General features: G+C 36.7%; 1 protein-coding gene across 1 annotated transcript; it reads right to left on the reverse strand.

Moving 5' to 3' along the window:
• Window positions 1-461: 461 nt before the first annotated feature.
• Window positions 462-25497, reverse strand: LOC131035727 (small ribosomal subunit protein uS5c). The gene is made up of 2 exons (XM_057967465.2): window positions 24512-25497; window positions 462-1019 (listed from the first exon to the last, which is right to left on the reverse strand). The coding sequence occupies exons 1-2, from the start codon at window positions 25195-25197 to the stop codon at window positions 770-772; spliced, it is 936 nt and encodes a 311-aa protein (XP_057823448.1). The 5' UTR covers window positions 25198-25497; the 3' UTR covers window positions 462-769.
• Between the last annotated feature and the right edge of the window lie 186 nt (window positions 25498-25683).

A 25683-nucleotide genomic window follows, 5' to 3' on the forward strand; every position in this document is an offset into this window, starting at 1 on the left:
CTAGACAGCTATAGGTCAAGTATTAAGAAATGTCAGAATGCCTGGAGAGCGAAAACTCAGCTAAAAATATTGTACCAGTTACATGTGGAACTTTTTTCTCATAAAATATATCACTGTAGGTATGACAGAACATTCAGCTGTCAAGTGGCATTTGTAAAAGATACTCATCAGATTCTTAGTACAAACTCTTCATTCCAAGTCAAAGTGAGCATCACTGTTGGGCACCAATTCATGAAAAATTCAAGCAAGCATAAGATGTCAATAACCATTATTTAGGGTCACAAAAAACTGAACCATGTATAACACCAGAATGTAGTCATAATTTGAAATAACATAATTGAATGGACCATCCCTAAAAAACGTAACACTCTTACCAAATAATGGCATGTAATGACCGGCGTAAATGAACATGCATAAAGAATGAAAGATATTTGATCCCTACAACGAACCCAACTACCCACTTAAACAAAGCCAGAACAGCTTGTTCATTTTTAAATCAAAAAAGATTCCAATTTCCAAGCTGCAGACAGCAAGCCCCAGAGTGCTGAAAAAGAATCGTAAAATTAATGTAAAACTAAAATTGTTGATCTGTTGGCTTTAAAGACAAAGAAAAGAATGGTATCCCCAAAACAGAATTATCCATCTGATTCAATTACACAATGGCATCAACGAAGGTTCACAACAAACTTGTGAAACCCCTACAAAAACCTTTAAGGTTTTTCCAAACTGAAAATCAAAGGATGTTGTACCAAAAAGAAAAAGAAAAAAATCATTTCCATAGCTCCTCAATTGGTATCCCACGAAGCTCTGAGACCTCCTGAAAAGTCCTCATTTGCGAAAAAGCATCAATAACAGCCCTGCAATTATTTAGAGCATTATCACAGCCTAATTGTTTTCCCAATCCATTCTGTATACCGGCAAGTTCTAACATAAGCCTCACAGCACCACCAGCACTGACACCACTACCAGCGGGAGCAGGTCTAAGCATCACTTTAGCAGCACCACAATGACCCTCAGCCCTATAATCATAAAGCCAGATGAGATAGGTGAAGAAGGGCAAACATAATGCAAAGAAAACGAGTATAGAATGTGCAGAGAGAAATTAATATAATATAATTCTACTCATTACTCTTTAGAAAAGACATGCAAAATAAGTGGGCAATAGAAGTGTTTGTCTTAATTGAAACTTTAAAGAGACAAAAAGCACACCGAATAAAACATACATGCATACATATACTCTAGTTCGGTGTTTGTCTTAACTGAAACTTCAAAGAAATAAAAAGGACACCAAATAAAACATACATACATACATGTACTCTAGGTCCACAAGCTTTTGTAGCTTTCCAATTCACTACTTTGGCTGCGTGAAAATGGGGTATCCTTGGTGAGTCAGCTACCCTTTATGTCATGGAGTGGGTACCCTTAAAAGAGATTGCTGGGCTCTCTCTCTATATATGTGTGTGTGTGTGTGTGTGTGTGAGTGAGAGAGAGAGAGAGAGAGAGAGAGAGAGAGAGATTAAAAGGACTACAAAATAATTAGGCAATAATTGTTCATTTAATTGATTTGGCAAAGAGATTAAAAGAAGAATGAGTAGAATCCTAATATATTAATACATCTCTGCACATTGAAATAAGTATTACAATCTGCAGAGACACATTAATATATTACAATTCCAGATATTGTTCTTATGGTCTCTTTGTAGTTTCAATTAAAATGAACAATTATTGCGTACCCACTTCATGACATAAAGGGTAGCTGACTCATTAAAGATGCCCAATTTTCAAACAGCCAATGAAGTGAATTTAAAAGCTACCAAAGCTTGTGGACCTAGAGACGGCTTAAGACTGTCTTAACCTGCTTCCTCTTTGCTTTCATCTTCTTATATATAGAGCTCAAAGAGAAAATCAGAATAATGTTTTGACAAAAGGGAGTAGACGTAACCCTTGGTTAGTGATATTGAGTCAATTTGGTAACTTGTGATAGGTATAAAGGGTAAAGTATTGGTCTAATGTGTAGAATGCAGGTTGAGATTTTACCCCAACCATTACATTAAGTGATTCCCTTATTTAGAGAAAACATATCGTGTAACCTTTTCTAAAGGGTATTCTTCCAGAGTACTTGAATATTTGGGTACATTGTACCGTCCATTGCATTTCAAGTTGAGCATTTCTGTTGCAGTTCAGTTTATTTCTATTTTTGGATGGTTAGTTCTTTACATGCATTAGAGCAGTCATTTGGGAAGCTAGAAAAATGTTATGCAGATCAAGAAATTTGAACTTGATTTTTCAGGGAAAATGCCTCATCTTGCTATCTGAAGCTTCCTCTCTTGAAGTGCTTTATTTATTTCACCCTGCTTGCTACACACAAGTGGTGATAATTTTTTTTTTCTTGCTATACCATACAAGTATAACAAATTAAATGTTACAATGAAAATATTGCGATGAAAATATATGCATGCTTACAACACTAAAAAACACCCATGCTGCTGTCTATGCTATTGATTTTGTTGGTTTTGCTGCAAGTCATGTACCCTCATGCAACCAAGCAAAACCCTACTTATCCTTGCTAAAAACAAGAAGTGGACGACGTATTAATTATCAATGAAAAAAATGTTAAGGCTGAAATTGATCCATTCACTCAATATTAATCTTTTTTTGTTCCTCCTTGGCCTCAAGACCCTCAACAGACAAGCTCTTCATACTCACCCTTAGTGAGTGTAAGACCTTCCTTGCTTGCTTTACAAGTGGAGTTAGCATCTTGAACATAACTAGATTCACAGGAATACTTGGAGTGTTACTCGAATGCCCATACAAATGAAAGCAACTCACCCTTTTCCCCTTTGTAAATCAAGTAAATGCTGTATCCAAGAATCATAATGACAACCGCTTATCATTCAACAGCCGTTAAATTTATGTGAGAATTGTTCTCTCCTTTATCCTGGTGTTTTGGTAATCTTCTCCTCACATTTTCAAAGTGGCTTCTCATTCTTGCCTTTGCCATGTTTTGGATAAAGCTCTGGATGGAGTCTCCAGCACTTGTCATCTCAATGCCCTTCCCATATACTCAAAGAGTTGTGAAATTCCCATATACTCAAATCAATCGGCATCTTGCTTCCTTTGTGATTCAGAAATAGATCCAATTTTTGTACTTCAGGACATGTTTATGGATGGTAAAAAAATTCTGCAATGCTTGACAAGGTTCAGGGAAGGTATGGGACATCTTAGAACATTCTTTGGATAAGGAGACATATTTCCCAGTTTGATTCTGCACATTGTTGGCGCCATAAATTGCAGTTGTGCTGAAAGGACAAAATTAGTATTTAGATGAAATCAAAGTTGAATATTATTGTACATTTTGGATTCCTCTAAAAAAAAGTACAATATATTAACAAAGGCACCTCATTGCAAGTTCATATGCAAAAGATTTGTTTTCAGAATTAATTAGCTTAAAGAAGGTTGTTGAAGTGGCAACTTCATGTTTGCCTTGATTAATTTGCAATGTAAAGTGGCAGCTTCATGTTCACCGCATTGAACTCTTCTCTAAGAGAAGCAGCGAACACATTCTATATGATTGTGAGCATCTTTTAAGTTCCAAAATTCAATTTCCTCTTCGTTTTGATAGTCATTGCAGCTTCCCACAAGCTTTGGAATCTTTATATAACATGTTTGGGTCAAATTAAGCATGGTGTGGAGTCAGTTAATGTAAAGTCCCCTTTTGGGATTACCTTATATTTTTCCCTAAATTCACAAATCCAGAATGAAACAAGGGCAGAACATAGTTAGAGATATAATCTTCACTCAAGAATAGATGAGGTAAGCCTGTTTTGGAAATCTGCAACCAGATTAGACAACAATGAAGACATAACTCATGAAATACACCAAATTCTAGGGTTAGGAAATATATATATATATACACAACAAATCTCAACAATTACATGGAAGCTTAACCACAACGAGGGTTGTGCTGGAAGACATGATGAGGTGCCCAAAGTATCCTCTACCCTAGGCCCAACAGCAGGACCTTATCCTCTGTGGCCTCATGTGGTCCTTAACCGATGGTCCTTAACCATCATCATGAGGTGGTGGACCTAGTGAGGTCTTTACACCGTTCCCCTCCATCATATCAACCTCTAACTCTTATGATTGATTCACTTCAACAATTGATCAATGTGGAGATAGTAGGGGAGCTGCAATAGGGTGCCCTTGATCCTCAACCCTAGGCCCAAGGTCAGGACCTTATCCTCCTTGGCCTCGTGTGGTCCTTAACCATCATCATGAGGTGGCCTCATGGTCCTTAACCAATGGTCCTTAACCATCTTTACTAGGCACCATATGCAGTGAGGTATCTTTCATTGTTCCCCCTCCTTTCACTCCCTTCCTTCCACATGATCGATAAGTGTATGGATATTTAGATTCAAGCATATTTCTAAAGTAATCTAATAGATTATAACAGATCACCTTGCTGTAGATATGATTGCATTTGCTGATGCAGATGTAATTCCGGTTTGATTACTGCCATAATCCTTAAATTCTGCTCACAAGTCTGCTATAATGATCTTCGAATCTGCACATAAATCTCCTTCAGAAATCTGCAATAATTTACACTCAGATCTTGTCTAAACAAAAGTCTATGATCTTTCCTTTATTGGTGAAAGAGTTGCCCCCTTTCATAGGGATTGAAGCACCACCTTTCATAAGGATTGAGGTATCTCCCTTGGATCCCTTCCTTAGATGAACCTTCTTCCCTTTATATCTCCCAATTTGAGGGAGAGGTCACACCTCTTCATCATGTATGCCTTTTAGCAAGAGACACAACCTTTCACAATTAGCTCCCTTTTGAAAGAGTGCAGCCACTTCCTTATCTACTTCCCATTCCTTTTCTTCTTCCATTAATCTTTCCTTGATATAAATGCTCCCTTTCTTCTTCCTTTCTCTCTCCTCTCCCTCTCAAATGAGGTTCTCTTCTCCCCTTTATATCTCATGTTTGAGGGAGTCACAACTTTTCATTTCAGGTCTTTTAACCATTCATTAACTTAATTTTTTTATTCTTTTGTATTTTAATTTTATTATTAAATTATATTTCAAAGTGGGGACATTACAGTTGAGTCTTGTAACTCAAGTATTGAGAGCATTTGTGAGAGTTTGTGCTCATATTGTGATGGTTTTACAGCAGAGGGCTGGGAAAATGTAGTAGAGCTGTAACTAATCTTGGGAAAGTATTTCAGAGTGTTGAGAACTCTTGGAAAAGTATATGGCAAGAAGATTATTTGTATTTTTCCATTTGGAATACAATAGTGAGTCTTCACTATCATTTTGGTGGAGTCCTTACCCACGAGTGATTTCTCCATGTTAATTTATGTGTCCATTCTCGTGCTGTTATCTCTCTAATTTTTGTTTTCCTTGTTCAAACTAATCTTACAAGTATACGATCATTTGTTGATCATAGGATCCTTGGAGATCCTCAAGCTTTTTCTTAAGAAGATTTGTCCTGGTTGTACCATGCAACCACCAATTTCTGTAACACCTAGTCACAAATCTAGAAATACGGTTATGCACACAAATCTCCTATGTATCACCAAAAAGCTTCAACAAGCCTCCAGGAACTTGGAGCTCCCATACCAATTGATCCTTAAATTTCCACAACATTGTGTTTGTGCACATCAGCAAACAAAATTATTTTGCATCCATAGTATGCTACTTGAATTTCCATTCAAATCATAGTGAGGTTCCTTATAATTTAAAAGTTAGTGTGCATACAAAATGGAAAGATGAACAAAAATATATTAAACCATAGAGACATGAATTTTATCTTGGAAACCTGAAGATGACAAAAACCAGTTGGAAGTGGCAATTGCACATCTTCTAAGCTTCCTAGGACATTGAAAAAATTACAAGTGTGAAAATTTCTCCATGTAACCCCTATCTTCTTAGTGCTCCTTGGCTTCAAATACTCCCCAGTTCCAACCACACAAGTTGTGTACTCTATCTAGAATTCTTATGCTTCATTTTATGCTCACTCGTGTATTGTGATTTGTAATTTGGTAGACTGTACTTTCCAATCCTCCAATTGATATCCTATGAAATACCTTCAATTATCCAATCCAGCCTCCTCATGTCCTTGAATAGATGTTGAAGGGTTCTCCCTGTGCATAGGAAGACTCCACAATTGGATTTGGAAGAGTAAACATCAAACTATTTACTTCACATTCTTGTTTCAGCAAACTGACAAATCACAAGTATCCCTTTTGAGACCAACGTTGTCAAAAACTGCCCCCTTAAAAGACTTTCATATCTTCTAGGATGTTTCTGGGCCTGCAACTTCATGAATCTCACTGCTAATTTGCTATCTTTTCATGAATGTTTATGGATCAAAGTGGTTAATCCAAATCAATCTTGCACTATCTCTCAATATAAGAATTGCACATAACCATAGTTGTAGGACTTGCCATGTACCCGTTGATGGGTTTTTTATGCACATATGAACACAGAATAAAATACCAAGGTATCTTATCCTCTTTTGAACAAAGTCTCTCAAACGCTATGCTTCGCGATCAAATGAGACAACTCCAAGGTTACGAAATGTCAGGTCTTGACTTGTGGATAAGCTCAAAGGTTTAATGTGATAATGCTGGAAGCACAAGGGGACTTACGTTGTACATGAATGCTTGAATATTTAGATGTTGTTGGAACTCGGGACTAACTCATCTAACAAAGAAAGATCAAAAGGAAAGGGTTTAGAGAGTCTAATCTACTCCTAAGAATGTAGGAAGTGGTGAATGACTTGGTGAAATTCTACTAGACTTTGCTTTGACATCAGTGAACAACTCCACAAAGCTAGTGCAATCTTCTAAGGTAAGTTTATAGATGTTCAAATTATTACCATCAAGGCAATGCATACCAATGGACGGACAATAATTGAAGTTAAGTTTGATTCATATTCTAGTTGACCACACAAGGCAAACTTACAATCAGCAAGAAACTAGTGGTATGGATTAAATGAATTTCACCACTAATCATCCACAATTCCTTTCATTCATTTAATCAACATATAAGCAAATGAGAATTGGAAACCATGCAACTTGTTGAAACAACACATTTCACCATATCTTTAATGAAAAGAGTACATTCATTTACAAGTCTTTGCAACAATCTCTTCTTTTGCTACTCTACTTCTATTCTTACTTCTAATTCCTAATTGCCTTAGCAACTACTCTCCTACTCCTCTACTGCTAACTATTCTTCTATTAACCTTTACAAATGAGAGAACTAAGCCTTATATAGAGGTCTCATTACAGTGAATGACTCAAATCGATTCAAGATCAATGGCCAAGATCGAAAGATAGAACCCTATTTAGGGTTTGTTACAACCACCATTACATTGACCAATGAGAGATGAGGGTAGGTAAGATAAATAATATTTGATGTAGTGCCACGTGTCACTTTTTCCCTCCTTGAATGAGTGTTGACTTGGAACCCTTTGATTGAATGAATGGTGACTGGAATGCCACCTCAGCTTGCCTTATAGATTTGATTAACTTGTCCTTTTACCTCGAACAATTTCATCCTTATGTTTGGAAATTCCTTAGACTATTCCTCCTTAACCTTCTATGACTTTGAAATCCCTTGATGTGGTTCCTGATTTATTGATGTGAGATCCTTTGTGCTCATGTCTTGAACTTGCTTTCCTTCATTTGTTCATCATCAAGGTGAAGTCTTCTTCATGTTTGATCTAGTCCGCATCTTTGCCTTTGGAAATACTTGTCCCAAAATCCTCTTCCAATCTTTGAAGTGTTGATCTTCCTTATCCACATTTGTTAACAATCCTGCAAAACAAACAAACATTGAATCAAACACCGAGTATGATAAACTTGATTTTAACCTTGGTGGGAAATCCATCTGCATATGGACGGTTCAGTCCTCAAAACATCTGCATTATCCTTGTCCATTTCTTCACTCGGTGGAAATTTGATGCCTATCTGGACAACTTTGTTATTGATCTTCAATTGAATTGATTTGTCCCTTCCTTTGTAATTCTGCCCCTAAGTGGAAATTTGACCCTCATCGAGACTCATTGTCCTTGAAAATCTTGTGTTGATTTGATCACTATTCGATGGAGTGGAAATCCGAACCTCATAGGGACTTTGTTCCCAACATTTGTCCCAACTTGCGATAGATAATCAATCAATTTAACCTAGGTTCCGATTAGAAAAATTGTAACACCGATTCTGGAAAATGTGAAAGTCCAGATTGAAAACTAGAAAATTCTCCTCAAGAAAACCTGATTTTCAGACTTAAGATAAGTCTGATTGCAATAAATGAGTCTGAAGACACCCTTGTAAACTCAGAAAATGGCGTGTTTGATGCAATCTCAGGTCTGATTTCTGAGTATAAAGTCTAAGGACACCCTTGGAAATGGTTGATTTAGGTACTGGAAAGTTGTCTCGGATTTGATTTTTTGAGTACTAAGTCTGAAGACACCCTGGTGTACTCAAAAAATGATTGAATTGAAGCTCAAAAAAGTATACCCGGGTCTGAAAATGCCACTTGGAAGTCTGAATACACCAAGAAAGTGACTGATTTTTTATATCAAAGTTGTAATAAAGTCTGATTTTCTGAGGACTGAGTCTGAATATGCCCTCCAATGTCTGAAAATACTCAAAAAATGGTGTATTGAAGTCTGATTTTCTGATGTTAAAGTCTGAATACACCCCTCTAAGGTCTGAAAATGGATGATCATGGTTGCCCCACATGTCTCAGGTCTGAACTCTGAGTTTGGAGGTCTGAATACACTCAGAAAATGACAAATTTCAGATGTCAAAATTGTAACAGTCTGGTTTTCTGAGGACAGAGTCTGAATACGCCCTCCAAATGTCTGAAAATGTCCTCCAAAAGTCTGAAGACACACCTTCAAAAGTCTGAAAATGTCCTCCAAAAGTCTAAAGACACTGAAAATGATGAATATCAATGCCTAGAAGTGATCACAGCCCTGTCACATGCTTGCACTTGACTTGTTTCACCTTTCTTAGTTCAAAAATAGCCACGCCTGGGCACCTTCAAGTGGCTAGAAATGATACCTCAGTCTGAGAATAGTTCTGAAGATGATGCTTCAGACTTGCACCAGCAATGGTGTCTTCACATTTGAGCCCAAAAATGGTGTCCACATAGAATCACCCAAGTGTAGTGATGGCTGGAAGTGAAGTATACGTCTGAAAATGGGATGTTCCAGCAATGAACAGCAATGGTGTCCAAAAAATGATGCCTAAATCTTCAATCAATGGTGGCCAGCAAAATCACAGTCACTCCTAGCCATGGCGCCAAAGGAAATGTGCACAAATCTCCCCCAATATGTGAGGCAATCAGCCACACAAAGAAAATTGTGACCCTAGCAATGGTGGCGCTAAGCATCAAAATTCGCCCAAGTCTCCAATGGTGACCAGCAACCTACAACAATTCTGGAAATTCCCCTCCAATGGTGGCACAGGGAATAGTTGGGCAAAATTGCCCCTTTCAATCTGCAACTTATCCTCAACAATGGTGTCAAAATGATCAAAAATCGCCCAGCTGTAGCCTCCAATTTGCCTTCAATCAGCCACCCAACTGTCACATCAGCAACATATAATATTATTTTAGTGCTGGCACTTGTGATGAGTTAATTGGAAATTTAATGAGGATTTTTATCCAAACATGGATCCTCATTAAAATAATAATATTAAAATCCTCATTAAATTTCCAATTAACTCATCACAAATGCCATTTGGGGAAAAACGACCCCCATCTGGATGCATGAATTCATTTAATCAACTTTGTCCCAAAAATCCACCTTGGGGAAAAACGTGGGCAATCTGGATGCCCAATCCACGCATTTTCGTCATTAAATTCCCTTTTGGGGAAATTCAATCTTCATCAGGACAAATATCTGCACTTATTTCCATTAGATTTGCTCATGAATTGACTTGGGGAAAAACGACCCCCATCAGGAGAATCAATTTCATCGGCATAAAACTTCATAAATCATTCTTGAGGAAATTTGACGACCATCAAGAAAATTTCAACACAGAGAGAAATTTTGGGCCTCCTGGTGGAGAAATGTGGTCCATTAGGGCAAATGTCAGGATACTTGGGGAAAAAGGCCCCTCATCAGGAATTTGAGTGGGGAAAATCATGGGTCATTGGAAATTTGTCCAAAAAGCTTAGGGAAAAACGTCCTTCATCAGGATAACCGACTTCTAGACCTCAATTTAAGGTTTTTCATTGGAATTTGATGATTTTCACACTCAAAAGCATTTGGACATGTCAAATTTCATCATTATGTATCAGGACTTAGTCAAATTTATCTGAATTTGAGCAAGAAAGTAGGGATTCCATCGGTATAAAATGAAATTTTGACTTCGTTCACCTCCTAGGAGTAGAAAAACGACTCCTATAAGGACCTCTTGACACTTAGGCACAAAAATATCACTGATTTGCAACACTTAGACATATTTATGCTCAAATTTCAAGGCAAAATTGAAACTCAACACTTAGAAGGATAAATCAAAACTCTTAGGCAACCTGACACTTAGGATCATTTAACAATTTTAACATCCTTTTGCATTTTGACATGACACCCTCTCATAAGCAAAGACTATAACTAGGAGAATACTGCTAAACCACGATAACTAAGAAAAACATCTACCCTAAAAAGCAAAAAGGTGGGTGGTCCCCATTTGCAATGGGGCGATGTGTGAAAACATCACAACAGAACCCAACATACTTGTCAATTCCCAAGACGAGGCAAGCCAACTGAGGCTTGCAATCTTGCATGCAAGTCTTGACAAGTTTCTGACAAACTCATTGTCAGAGACTCAGACTCATGAGACCTGCCAGTTAAACTTGATTAGCCATTATACAAAAGAAAAAAGAAAAAGTGACCACCATTTGACCACGTTGGGGGTTGTTGCTCCCATACCCTTGTTCTGTTTTTAGAAAGTGAAAAAATAAAAATGATTTGGTCTACACCAAATGGAAAAAGTGGAGTTTTTTTTCCCTTTATTTGGCTTGAAATAACAAAAATAACGATTTTTTTTTCTTTAGTTGGCTTGAAATAACAAAAAGAGCATTTTTTTTCCTTTATTTAGCTTGAAATAACAAAAAACAGGGTTTGATCCCTATTTTTATGAGTTTTCTATGTTACCAATTTGTCAAGGTATATTGCTATATCCAGGCCCCATTCATTACTGATCCTGATAAGGAACTAGAATACGAGGGAATTCAGCCAAGGTGCTGTTAAATTATTGTGGGTTTGTCCAGAACAAACTTGGGCGAACCCCAAGATGAACCCAACAAAACCCACAACAAACCCAACTAGAAAAACATGTTTCTTTTTAAGAAAAAAATTAAAAAAGAAAAAATTGATCATTTTTTTACTTTGAATTCAAATCTATCAACAACTTGAGCATAGACACCAAGTTCAGGTGCATTGTGAGCAGATGGAATGGCAGGTGTCACAGAACACCCATCAACAAATTGCCTTGCATGTCCAATCACTAGATCATACACATACTCAAGCATGGGAATCAAAACCATGACCTCTTGGGCAAAACTAAAACTTGAGCTTTCATTTTGTCCCCTACAAAACCCTTAACAGTAGTTTGAGTCTCCTCCCATATGTACTTCATCAATAACAATTAAAAAATACAAACCCTCAACATATAGAGGAGTCTTTACCTGTGTGTAGGCCAAGCAAATTGTAAGCCTATAGAGAGGGCCTTGCATTTAATTACTTAAATCCAGTTAAATGCGAGATTATATTAAATATCTCACAATTGCTATATTGTGACACATGGTTAAGTTAACAGCAGCATTCAAATACAGATATATTTGTGGTGGGAGATTAGAAAGCCATTGGACAAATGGAGGTTTTTTAGCTTTTTTAATTGAGCTAAAATTTAATTTATTAAGTGGTTATCCTTGTAAATTGGTATTTAATAGGATTGAATTTGAGAAGCCCTAGGGCATTTGATATTGAACAATGAATATTTATCATGAAATTTGGGTTTGAGTAGTTTGACTAATTGACATGGAAGTAGTGTTTTTTATTTTTATGATAGTTTTGTTTATTAATTATTATATGATGCTATGTGGTATTCTCAATTTAGTTCTTGTTTCTAGGCTGCAAATATATAAATTTTATGATTTTTGTATGCGTAAGCCCAACCCCCCAGAAAAAATTGCCAAATCTTACCAAACCCCTGTACCTAAACCCAAACCCAAACCTGAACTGGTAAGAAGAATTTTTTCAGCATTTTTTAATTCACTGAATTTTTCCCAATTAAATCAAGAGTAAATGAATAATAATTATACTTTTGGTTTGCCAAGTTAGTACCGATCTCGAGTATGCTTCTATGGCTACAGCAGCATTGAAAACTTATCCGAGATTTGAATGCAGGACCCAAGAACTAGTGATGCTGGGCCCAGCGATTTAGGCTCCTTTCTATCATAGTTTATTTGTGACTTTTGTTTTTGATTCCATGGATATTGTACTCCATGAGTTTTGTACACCAAAAGCACTCGAGAATATTTATATATTTAAAACAAACGTTTTCTTGAACTCAAATACCCTTTTGTACTCATTTGTTCAATGTATACTAGTTTATGTGATTGTGGATGCTGGCACCTCTACTTCATGTAGGTGATCATAAATGCTGCTCTTGTATGTGAAGCTGTGGGTTTGCCTGTAGAAGAGGAGTTCAAAAACTAGAAGCACAGGCTCTGTAGAACACATAATTGCAAGTTCTGGAATCCTTCCAAAGAGTTTGCTTGTGGTACATAGTATGTTAATACTATGATTATTAGTGAGGCGTGTGTTAAATTTATGGATCAGAATTAATATCTATCTTGTTCTATGTATTACTGATTAAAATATAAATCTGACTATAATCGTTTGTATGGCAGGTGAGAGGAGCATTTATTATTTTCTATGTCCTATCTCAAGAATGCCACTCACTATAAGTATATAACAAATGGGACACGGTCAAGCAATGCCTTGATCGGTCATGACCGATCAAGACATTACTTGATCGTGCCTTTTTGTTTAAACTAACAAATGCATGTTATCGTAAATGCCAATCGGTGTGGAGTAGGATTATAACCGAAGTCCATCGCTGTTTACCCAATGCTAACAGCCGATAGTATATCGGTGACTGTCAACGCTAACAGCTGATAGTTATCGATGTGTTAGCCTTGACAACTGATAACTATCGGTTACTAATATACTGCCACCCGATATATCATATGTATCCCAATATAATAATATGCAGCCCGAAATAATATGCAACCCGGTATATATATTAATCGGTGTTTATCAATATTATTGTTAATCGATATACATTTAATCAATTTAACAATAATAATAATAATAAATAAAATAATGATATATATAATTAAATGTTGAAGGCCTTAAGGCCAATCTAACATTTAATTTTATCCGACTGAAGCTATAAATCATCAACACTCCCTCTTAGCTAGGGAGGATAAAAGGTATTGGGAGCAATATTCATAAATCGTATGATGCTTATCTTGGGACCATAGTTTCAAGCTGTGAATTGCCTCTGTCGGCGATTCTATTCACAAACTCTTGGGTGGATTGCCTCTGTCGGCGATTCTATCCATAAGCTCTTATGTGGATTGCCTCTGTCGGCGATTCTATCCACAAGCTCTTGTGTGGATTGCCTCAGTCGGCGATTCTATCCATGAGTTCTCATGTGGATTGCCTCAGTCAACGATTCTATCCATGAGCTCTCACGTGGATTGCCTCAGTTGGCGATTCTATCCATGAGCTTTCACGTGGATTGCCTTAGTTGGTGATTCTATCCATGAGCTCTTGTGTGGATTGCCTCAGTCGACGATTCTATCCACAAGCTCTTACGTGGATTGCCTCAGTCGGCGATTCTATCCACAATCTTGAGTTATTGTAAGATCGTCACCTTCCAATAACCTCAAAAATACAATTGGAAATCATTTGGAAGTTGTCACTTCCTTATGATTTACACAGGGCCCATAAAATAATTAATATTTACAATTTTTACCTCAAAAGTGCTTAATCTTTATTAGTAAGCTCCCTCTCAATCACAAGGTATCTTGAGTTTCTTCTAGAGAACATATTTTTCTGAACATACATCTGAATTTCTGACTTCAGCAAGGGACGCTTGTAGTTTAAGTTTGAGAGGACAAGTTCTTGCAATGTGGCCATATTCGTCACATATGAAACATTGTACTTTAGAGGAGTCTCTAGGCTTCTTGAATGATCGATTACCATATGTCTTTTTGTCCTTTTTCCTTTTCAAACTAGAGACTAGAAATTGAACATCTTCATCAACGGGTTTCATGATTCCTCTTGATATTAGGTTACACTCTTCTTGAATGCAGTCAGCTTTTAGTCTGTCAAATTTGGGAACTTTGGATCGAGCACTAACTCCTTGTCTAAAGTTTTCCCATGAGATAGGGAGCCCATTTAGAGTTATCATAGTTAGCTCCTTATTATCATAAATGTGACCAATTGATGGGAGCTGGTTCCTTAATTCTGTTATCCTCATAAAATATGAAGTGATAGTTTCTTCTTTACTCATTTTAATATTAGAAAGTTGACTTTTAAGTGTGAGGATTCTGCTCGTGTTGTTAATCTCAAACATGTCTTTCAAGGCTTTGAACATGTCATATGCAGAATCTAACCTTGTAATGATAGGTAGTAGATGACTTTTTACTCCATCTACTAATAACTCAATTGCTTTAATATTGTTCTTTTCCCACTGACTCTGTTCTTCTTTTCCATCAGGTTTAGAAGGATTCTCTATTATTGTTTTTAACTCATTCTTCCTTAGTACCAACATCATTCGTAGTTTCCATGAATCATAGTTTGAGGCACCTTCAAGTCTGTCTTCGAATCTGATTCCATTCGTCATTTTAAAATACAAACTTTCAAGGAGATATCAATATGATCTTAATCGGATCTTCCTTCAGGCGGTTAGGCTTTATAGAAGGAAACTTGGCTTTGATACCATGTTAAATTTATGGATCAAAATTAATATCTATCTTGTTCTATGTATTACTGATTAAAATATAAATCTGACTAATCGTTTGTATGGCAGGTGAAAGGAGCATTTATTATTTTCTCTGTCCTATCTCAAGAATGCCACTCACTATAAGTATATAACAAATGGGGCACGGTCAAGCAATGCCTTGATCGGTCTGCCTTTTTGTTTATACTAACAAATGCATGTTATCGTAAATGCCAATCGGTGTGGAGTAGGATTATAACCGAAGTCCATCGCTGTTTACCCAACGCTAACAGCCGATAGTATATCGGTGACTGTCAACGCTAACAGCCAATAGTTATCGGTGTGTTAGCCTTGACAACCGATAACTATCGGTGTAGACTAACACACCGATAACTATCAGTGACTAATATACTGCCACCTGATATATCATATGTATCCCAATATAATAATATGCAGCTCGAAATAATATGCAACCCGGTATATATATATTAATCGGTGTTTATCAATATTATTGTTAATCGATATACATTTAATCAATTTAATAATAATAATAATAATAATAAATAACATAATGATATATATAATTAAATGTTGAAGGCCTTAAGGCCAATTTAACATTTAATTTTATCCGACTGAAGCTATAAATCATCAACAGTGTGGTCTAACTGAAAGCCATCTTATACTCGGGATTCTATGGATGCTATATAGTTGGAATTGAATGAAGCATTGTGGTTAAAGATCAGGTAAAGATGAGGTTGTAGAGCCCATTACAAATGTAATCTGCTTTACAGAGCAAACATTTCCATGTTTAGGACAATTTTATGAGAATATTTATTCTATGTTTAAAAGAGTTGTATATAGAAGGTACCTAACATATTATTTCAATTTGGAGATAAGAAGTGAAGATCCACTTTGGATGGACTTTTATCAGTACTCCCCTGCACATGGCAGCCTATGCAGGAAACCCTAATGATATGATAGAAAAATCAAAGAAAAGGAAGTCATTCAATAATGTTAAGGGCGCATAAAGGTTTATTCAATGTGTCTGAAAGATCTTTTAACATGAACAGCAAGATATAGTTTTCCAGCCAAGAAACAAAGAAAGAATCATGCATGAGACCTAAATAAGTGGTGGGCAATTCATGGAAATCATTTGAGAGAGCTGCAGATGTTTGTTATTCATTTGTTTCTTAGGAGGCAGGTTCTTTCTCTAATGTGACTGGAGTAAAAACATTTTCAGTTACACTGTCAATAGGTCCTATTCGACCTCCAAAAGAGCATTGACTTGGTTTTAATCCACAAAAACTTCTGATAGTGTCATGAAAGAATCCTGGCTGGTGGCGGGTATCTTCCAAGCAGTCAATTGTCAACCTCAAAAGACACTTCTTTGGAAAAGGACTCTTCTTCCATGTGTTCTAAAGCTGACAGTTGATGATGACCCACCACCACCTGATGCACAGTTTGATATGCAGTAGTTACCGTAAGCTGCTATCAAGGGATGAAAATACTGTTGTGGACATCTCCACATTAGATGAGGAAGATCTGATTAGAGCCCAAGCTTCTTTACTCTGCTTTTTATTTTTTCTCTTTAATATTTTATTTATTTTAACATCAGACATGGATGTATTTTTGCCATTTGACATTTGGACATCAAATACACAATATTGATACTAGAAAATTTTGAAATTTTAATGTGTCAATCATTATTTTGAGCTCTATTTCTAAAATCTAGATACTAAAGCAAATTTAATATGTGATGTTATTGTAGACCGTGTAAATAAATAAATATATTGTTCTGTAACCCAATATTGCTATTATAATCCTTGTTCCCACTGGTAGTGATGTAGCAAATATGGTTTCAGTTGTTAACAATTGTGTTTACCAACAACTATAAGTCTCGTCATTCAAAGAGCAAGTCTTATATCAAAGGCACACTGTGTATCGAGTTTTCCCTGGTCTGAGCAATCTGTGATTCTGTATTTAACACTAACTATAAATGAAACTTTGATGTACCAAGCAATCTGGATTAGTTTTGTTTGTTTCAGCATCTAATTTTAACTATTGATTTGTGAGAACAGAGCATCCAAAAATGAATGTTAATCTACAGGATCAAAGTGGGTATCAAAGTGTCCAAAGATATGCTAGGAGAAGAGAATCTGTAGGATAGCCTTACTGTTATTGAAGAGAGTACTAAAGAGCTCAGAGGAGAGCTATGACTATGGTGATGGATGCAGAGGTGGAGTTGCTACATGATGTGACAAAGAGGATAATTGAATTGGAAGAATTAAGACAAAGAATGAGGTGAAAGCAAACAAAAGAAAAGCAACACAAGTTGGAAAAATTGGAGTTTGAGTCGGAGGAATTATGGTAGGTGTTGAGACAGTACGAGAAAAGTAACAAGATATCAGGGAAGCAAACCCAAAATAATGGGAAGCAAATAAAAAGGAAGTTGAAGCAAAGGCATTCAAGAGTTTGTGAGAAGATGGAAAATATCAATCGTAATAAATACTCAGCTTGTGAGCAAGAGATATATTCAGAGAGAAAAGACATCGAGTCTTTGATTGGACGAGGGATAAAATTGTTAGAACAAGGAATGATTAAATCCCTTAAGAAGTCAATAGAAGTACTAGTGGATAAAAGGCCCTTAAATGTGCTCTGCAAAGAGTTTGAAAGAGGGAAAATGAATGACATTAGGGATTTTGTTTCTAATGAAGTTATGAAGAAAGGTAAATATGCATCACCTAAAGCATAATTATATAAGATGAAGCAAATAAATGGATGAAGATGTTGAGCAATGATACCCAGAACAAAGGGAAAGTACTGATGATTACCATGAAATAGGATAAGTTTTAGAAGACTATGATTAAGAGACATTGGCCAAACACTAGAGGTTGTCCAAGCTATTGTAGTTGTGGAAGCAGTTCACATTAGAGATAAGGCAGCAGCAAGAAAGGAGAATGAAGAGACTTTCTTAATAGGTACTAGTGTGAATGAAAAAGGCTACAAGGATGCCAAGCTTGGTGAAAATCAAGCTAGTGGTGGAAAAGAAAAGGTTCTTATAAAAGAGGATGACATTGTGAAGAATGAAGGTGAACGGTGTGATATTGCGTGCATGCAGGAAGCTAACATGGCAACAAAAATAGATGAAAAAGAAATGGAATCTTGATGATCTTTTATAGGGCAACAAGCAATGGAAAAGATACAAGCTGAACGGGGGAACTAGGAAGCATGCCTAAGTGGCATAATTTAAATAAGGAAGACACATCTATGGAAATTTTTATTCCCTTAACTTGATTTCTATTTTTTATTGTTTGTGTGTAGGTACAATAGAGGTCAAGGCGGCACAGAAGGGAGCCTTCCAAGGTGGAGTGAATGAGCTATTTGAAGAGCTCATCAGGACTAGTGAAGTAGAGTTAAAAAACTTTGTAAAGCTCTTATAAATGGTGAATCTACTATAAGATTTGATGCAGCAATAAGGACAACAGAAGAGTGGAGCAATGAATGCTAGCTTAGAGGCAGCCATGAGAAGAATGAGTAATCAACTTGATACCCAAAACATAGAGGAAACGATTAAATTAAAAGAAGAGTAAAGGAGCTGCAGTTAGGCTTAAATGGTTGGTTTAGAAGTACAACAACAAGTGGGCTAAGTGATACGAAAAGCCAAAGATGGCTTTCAGGGGAGGAGAACATGTAGAGTTGGGTCTAAGCCCAACTGGAAACTGAAACACATAAACAACAAAGAATATGAAGTAAGAAAACACTGTAAACACATGCGGTCAAAGGAATATTAGTCTTCTTTTCTTCAAATTAAAAAACACATTACACATATAGTCTATTCCCTTTCCCCTAACAGAGATGAACTTCATTTTTATTCCCTATCCCCTAAACTTCCTACTCCAGAGTTCAAATAAACAGCCAAATAAAGCATCAAACAGGCAGCACTCTCCTAAAATAACTCTATTGTTTTAAAACAACTAAGCTACCCTACGGTTGACACTTGTTTCCTTTCCCCAAAAAGACAAGGTAAGTTCTAACTACTAGAATTATTAGAAAAACTAACACTTTAGATTAGTTCCTGATTTGGTCACGCATCTTTTTGAGACACTAAATTCAAAGCTAATTTTGGAGAATCTTCTGGAAGAAATTCCATAACAGGTCGCAATACAATTCAGCATACCACCCCCAAATTGATAGTCAAACAGAGGTGGCAAATAAGAGCCTAGGCAACTTACTGAGATGTTTGGTTGGTGACAACCCCAGACAATAGGATTTGGTTTTATGCCAAGGGGAATTTGCCTATAGTTCCAGCAATAACAAATCTACAGGTGAATCTACATTTCAAATCATGCATGGTGTAATTCTTACAAGAACTATGGACTTGATTGATCTGCCAATAGGTCCACAAGTCAGCTGATATGGTACATATTTTGTAGAGAGCATTCAAGAGATACATCAACAAGTTTGGCACAAATTGCAAGCAATGAATGAGCAACATAAGAAAAATTCAAAAATATGATTTACATAGGAGAGAAAAAAATTTCCAAAAAGGGGAAGATCATGATATATTGCTCAAGAAGAGCTATCTTCAAGGCACTTATAACAAGCTAAAGCCCAAGTAAATTGCGCATTACAAAATTATAAAGAGGATAAATGACAATTCTTATATGATTGGCCTTCCTAAGGATTTGGACACCAATCCTATTTTTAATGTGGCCGACAATTATTCACAATCTAATAGGACAAATGATGATCAGCACGACAAGGGACAACAATTGGACCAACCACCTACCCAAGAAAAAAAAGAACAAATTGAAAAAGTGTTGGACACCAAATTGGCTGCTGCGAGGTTCAATGTATTTTGTTAAATTAGGAAGGCCTACTAAATTCCTACAATAACTCGATCATGAAGGCCAACTTGCTAAAGTAAAACAGAACAGCCCTGTCATATGATTCTAAACTAGGAGGTTTGGAAAATTAAAACAAGAGGTGGATGACATGCCACTAAGTATAGAAGTACACTGTAGTGTTGGCAAAGTGAAGAAATTGAGAGGAAATTGTTTGATGTAATCATAGTTTACAAACTCACTCACCGAATACTCAACGAGAGTACTTGCACAGTTATTTGTCGGGCAAGTATTTGCCATTTTTACTCACAGCATATTGAGGACGAACTTTCAGCGAGTTTTAGCACCAAACTCATGCAAGTACTTAGTGATTCCAATACCAAAACTCATTGGATGTCATAAAAACACAGAAATTATCCTGAAAAAAGTTATTTTTAAAACTCCCACACCCACACATCTTTCTCACGGAGCATTTTTGCATTCTTTGAGCATCCTTGAGCGAACTGGTGAATTGAGGAATTTTGGTTCCCAAGTTATTTTTTTTCTTTTTTCTTTTCAACCATCCAGATTTGTTCTAGAATCTTAATATTAGGTTTGTAAACATTATTTACAATTCAATGTGCAATGAATCCAATTTACAAAACTTTTATTGCTCATTTATTGTATTTTTTTAATGAAACTGCTGGGTTTTTTAATTCTTGAACAAAGGGTTTGACATTGTAGAGTCAAAAAATGTTATTTTGGTTAAATCAATTAATGACATTGCCATTCGATTGACATGTTAGTCTAAAATGCATCTTATATATGAATTTTATTTTATATTTTGTGTTTAAGTCATCATTTTTGAAATTATTTTTTTTGTATATAAACATGTCGCAAGTTAGATAGAATGGCATCCAACTTCATTGCAAACATGAAGTTGATGGTGTGTCAGTATGGTTGTCATTGATGTCAACATACTGATTCTTTGTTTCAGTGATTGGTTTGTGCTCCGCATTTCTGATATGTTGCAGTTGTAGTCATGAAGCTTTGGTATGTTGTTGGATGTTGCCTTGGGATGTCATTCTTATAATTTGGTGCTCCGGAAGTGTATTCAGTGATAGTGATGTTAGACAGTGTTTGCAGTGCTCTGTATTTCTCCGCATTTCTTGTTTTTGATGATGATATCTTGGATTTATGTTGTTCATGACTTTATCTTTGTTATTTTGATTCGGGACGTGATGATATGCTTCAGAGACGTGGTTGCAGATATGTTTATTCTAGGTTCGATCGACCTTGAATGATCTATTTTTTGCTCCATTGATTGTGGCGTGTGGGTAACGTATTGTTTTGATCGATGAAGTGCTTTGTAGTGTGGTCCACTTCTCATTCCTTTCCACCGCGGGAATGTTTAGTGTAGACCTATTTCAAATTGTGTTCTAATAAATTCTTTGGTCGACAAGGGAGACTTCTCATTCAAAGAGATTAGTATAAATAAAGGATGATTGTAATGAAAAAACATAGATGCAAGTGAATTGAAAGAGAAAATCTGTCCCCTGTTGGTGTGAGGTTGTGTGTGGTTGTGGTTGAGTAGTGTGGTAGTGCGCTAATGTTGTTTGACATCGGAGGCAGTGAGCCAAAGGTCTCTTTCAGCATTGCATCTTAGTGGCAGTTGTGCTACAGTGGTGGATTACTTCTTTTTCTTTCTTCTTCTAGGCAGTGAGCCCTCTTTTCCAAGTGGTTTTAGCCAAGCAGTGAGCCCACATACAGTGAGACACCCCTTCTAAAAATCACCTTAACCAGTGTCACCCTAATAGGTGTTTTATACTTGAGAATTAACATTCTCCGTGGTTTTTCCCTTCTTGGGTTTTCCACGTTAAATCGCGTGTTTCATGTATATGTTTCATGTGTGTGCTCTCTCATGCTAATATTAGTATATGGTTAAGTAATCAGGAATTAGTTTACCGGATTTGTTTTTGTGGAATAAGTAAAAGATCTTAATTGACAACTGATTCACCCCCCCTCTCAGTTGTCTGGGATATTCAACAATTGGTATCAAAGCTTTGGTTCCTAGAAAGTGAGACTAATTGCTCGAGGAGATCCGATGGCACATAAATTGACTATTCCTACTTTTGAAGGATTGGACTATAGTTTCTGGAGAGCGAAGATGAGAGGATATTTGATTTCTTTGAGTTACAAGACTTGGAAAGATGTGGAGGACTATAGCTTCACTTAGGATTCATTCCCTCGAGCATATAATATTTCATTTATCTCAGAAGGTTATGGATTTCTTGCACTCAAGAAAAGATGCTGCTCCTCCACCCTAAGGTCGTGGATTTCTTGACTTCAAGGAAAAATGTTAATCTTCCACCCTAAGGTCATGGATTCCTTGAATTCAAGGAAAAAATTCATTCACCTCCTCCAAGTCATGAATAAGGTTAATCACATCAGCTCTCACTTATTTTCATCATTAAAAGCACTTTGATTGTGAATTTTAAAGATTGAGATAAATTCAGTTAAGGCAATTCTCATCTCATATAGCCTTCAAGAACCCCAAGTCGTAGATTCCTTGGGGTCAAGGAATTTGAGCGCTCATGGACAAATAGTTCATCTACCTCAAGATCACTTCCTCTCCAACTCATTGATTTTGTTAAGTAAAGTTAGTTGTTGCAAGATTGATTGGAGGTAATCTCTCCTTGTTGAAATCATTTTAAACATCACCAAACTTATGTAAATCACAAACCCCTTGGAAGGTTGATCATCTCACTGAAGTCGTGGATTCCTTGAGGTCATGGAATTTGAGCACTTTCACACACCCTCTCTCAAGTCTTGGATCTTTGCATTTGATCATGTAGACATGGATAAACTTGCTCATTCCAACTCTCAGTTATCTTGATGGACAAAACTGATAGTGCAACTCATGGATAAAACTAGTCCTCAAGACCCTCAAGTCGTGGATTCCTTGAGGTCGTGGATTTTGAGCACAAGATCCTCATGGATTTTGAGCACAAGATCCTCATGGATTTTGAGCACTCATGGAACTTTACTTTCATCCACACTTGTCTTTTTCTTGAAATCCATTCTTCATCCACTTAGGTCTGATCGATTCTTTCCTCCTCATCCAGTCCTTGGGGTGCTCTACTCGCTTGAGAGTTGTTCGTAATTCATAAAACTTATCTCATGACTTAGCCTATGGGCTACATTGTGAATCCCCTTTCAATGAAGCTCTTTACTCCTATCCAACACTTAAGCACTAAAGCTAACCGCGCTCTAAACTATCCCCAAGGAAGATCAGATTGCTGCTAGACTGCCTGAGACTCGTAAAACTCGCTCCACCTTAGACTACCAAAACCAAACTCTTTCATAAGCAAAGGCTAAAGACTCGAACTATTGCCAAGCTAGACGACTAAGCTAAAACAACTATGCTAAGCAAAAAGTGGGGGTCCCCTTTGCAATGGGGCAATGTGTGAAAACATCACAACACTACCATCTAGTACCAAGGTGGCATCACCTGCACAACCTTCTAGGTCCGATAAGGAGCGGCACCTAAGTGCAAGGACTGTACAATTTATGATGATGATTTTCATAGACAATCATTATATATTCATAATAGTTATCAGCTAGCTATTGCATTCACACAATGGTGCTATTTTGCACTCTTTTTGTATTCAAATCTACTAGAAAACACTCCCACAACATTTTATAGACCTGTTTGACACATTTTGTAACTGTATTTTGTATTAAAATTTGTGTTTTTGGTTTAAAGATTTTTTATTTTTTTTAAGTTGTTGAATTTTGCCAAGTTTTGTTGGGTTGGAAATTTTTGGTCCACCAAGTCTGAGTTTGTGAACTATAGTTCTAACAATAGCAGTTCTTTGTAACTGCCTTGTTTTGGTGTGCCAAACAATTAATAAAAACAGGAGCCGTCTAATGGATAAAATTAGCTGTTTTAGATCTTAAAGAGCTGGATTAGAAAACAAATTCTTGCTGAAAACCTTTTGGTTTTATATAGGAACACATTCGGTTATGGCTGTATATAGGAACACATTTGGTTATGTTAAACTATATATAAATGGTTAATTTTTTAAATAAAAAAGATTTTCTATGTTTTCCGTTGGTTTAAGGGTTATTATGTGGGCTGCGTATCTTTTATACTATATTCTTCTTCATACCGTTAAGTTTGATTCATTATCTAGCGCGAATTTATAATTTGCAGAACAGAAAATAGAGATTTGACTGCATCATCTCGCTCCCCTTCAGAACCTCATCCTCAACACACATTCTATCTTCCTATTCAAATATAGTTCTCCCTTTACCCATGCTAATCTTCCCATTCAAATATCACTCTTGGCATAAATTAACCTGCCTGTATATCCATGCTGTTGTCCTTCTCAAATAGGGTACTTATAAATTTCTATTCAACTGTTACACTTAGATTTTTGGAGCTACTTCTAGGCACCCCCTTTTCTGGATCACTACTTTCTCATTTTCACATAGTGGGGCTATGTAGAACCTAACACTATTGTTTAAAGGGAGGATAACTGAACTAACCTAAACCTAATCCCAGATTATTAGTTAACCAACAGGCCAATTCATTAGAAAAACACAGAACAACAAATAACATAGTAGACAGGAACAAAAAAACCGACCAACCTGTGAGGAAAAGTGAGGTTCTTAGTCAAGGGGACAGAGACGAGGTGCCTCCGCGCATCCACACCAGCCTTCTGCATGGCACCAGAGAGATCAGTGGCCTTGCCCACGCCAACACCCACCTTGCCCTTCCTATCACCCACCACTAAAATAGCCCTCATTCGACTGTACCTCCCACCCTTCACCACTTTTGTCACCCTCTTCACCTGCACCACCGCCTCCTCAAAGCCGTCCCTTATCCTCACTACCTTTCTCATCCCCCTAGGATCGAATCTATCATCCATCTCATCCACATCGTTGCCCAGCACACTGATTCCACTGTAGGCGGGTCCATACATAGCCTCGAAGGCTTTAGCAATTTGTAGTTCTGACTCTTCCATCACGTCATCAAAGTATGTACTTCTAAATGGGGCTTCTGGTTTTTCTACCTCCTCCTCTTCTTCTTTCTCTTCTCCACCTTCTTCTTCCTGTGGTTCTTCCGGTGTTTCTTCTTTTCCTTCAAATGAAGAGTATGCCATTATTCTTGTCAGCGTAATTGGATGTTTGCTTTGGAAGGAGATTTTTGCTTTGGGTAGTGATATAGAGCATTTTGAAGCCGAGGATGAAGAGGGTATGGACGATAATCTTGTGCAACATGTGTTAGAAATGAATGAAGTGGAAAAATTTGTACAGATGGAGACCGTGGCCATTGTTAAGCTACCCTGCAGTCTTCCTTCTGGATATGTGGCTGTGCTTCCAACGCAAGCCAAGCTTGTAATCTAAACCGAAGTTGTTACTGCTTTTTTAAGTGTCTGAAGCTCAATTTTCATATCAATTACGAACTGACTGATATGATTAATAATTGGGGATATTATAAATGTTAATTCCCTGAAGGACGTGCATAGCAATGCATAGCAATTCAGCATTCAATTCAGCATTTTTCTTGAATTTGTAAAGATTTTTTCCCCATTGCAAGTTATTTTTTTAAGAGACCTTTAAGCAGATTTTTGTCCTAGTGGTGAGAGAGAAGTTTTACCGATTGTTTAATAGATTTTTGGGTTTTTGTAGACGAGAAAAGTATATATTTTGAATTTTATTTTTTTATTTTATAATATATAAATATTTATAACTGTATAGTTTAAATATATAATTGAATTTTTTGTATAGGTTTATTGATCTTAAATTTATCATTGTTA

The sequence above is a fragment of the Cryptomeria japonica genome, chromosome 3, assembly GCF_030272615.1.
Source record: "Cryptomeria japonica chromosome 3, Sugi_1.0, whole genome shotgun sequence".
NCBI classification, from domain to species: domain Eukaryota; kingdom Viridiplantae; phylum Streptophyta; class Pinopsida; order Cupressales; family Cupressaceae; genus Cryptomeria; species Cryptomeria japonica.

Coding starts and splice junctions, on each gene's coding strand:
- LOC131035727 (XM_057967465.2), bottom strand. CDS start 25,197: ATGGCCACGGTCTCCATCTGTACAAATTTTTCCACTTCATTCATTTCT. Junction 1,020..24,511: donor AACCTCACTTTTCCTCACAG/GTTGGTCGGTTT, acceptor TTATGATTATAG/GGCTGAGGGTCATTGTGGTG.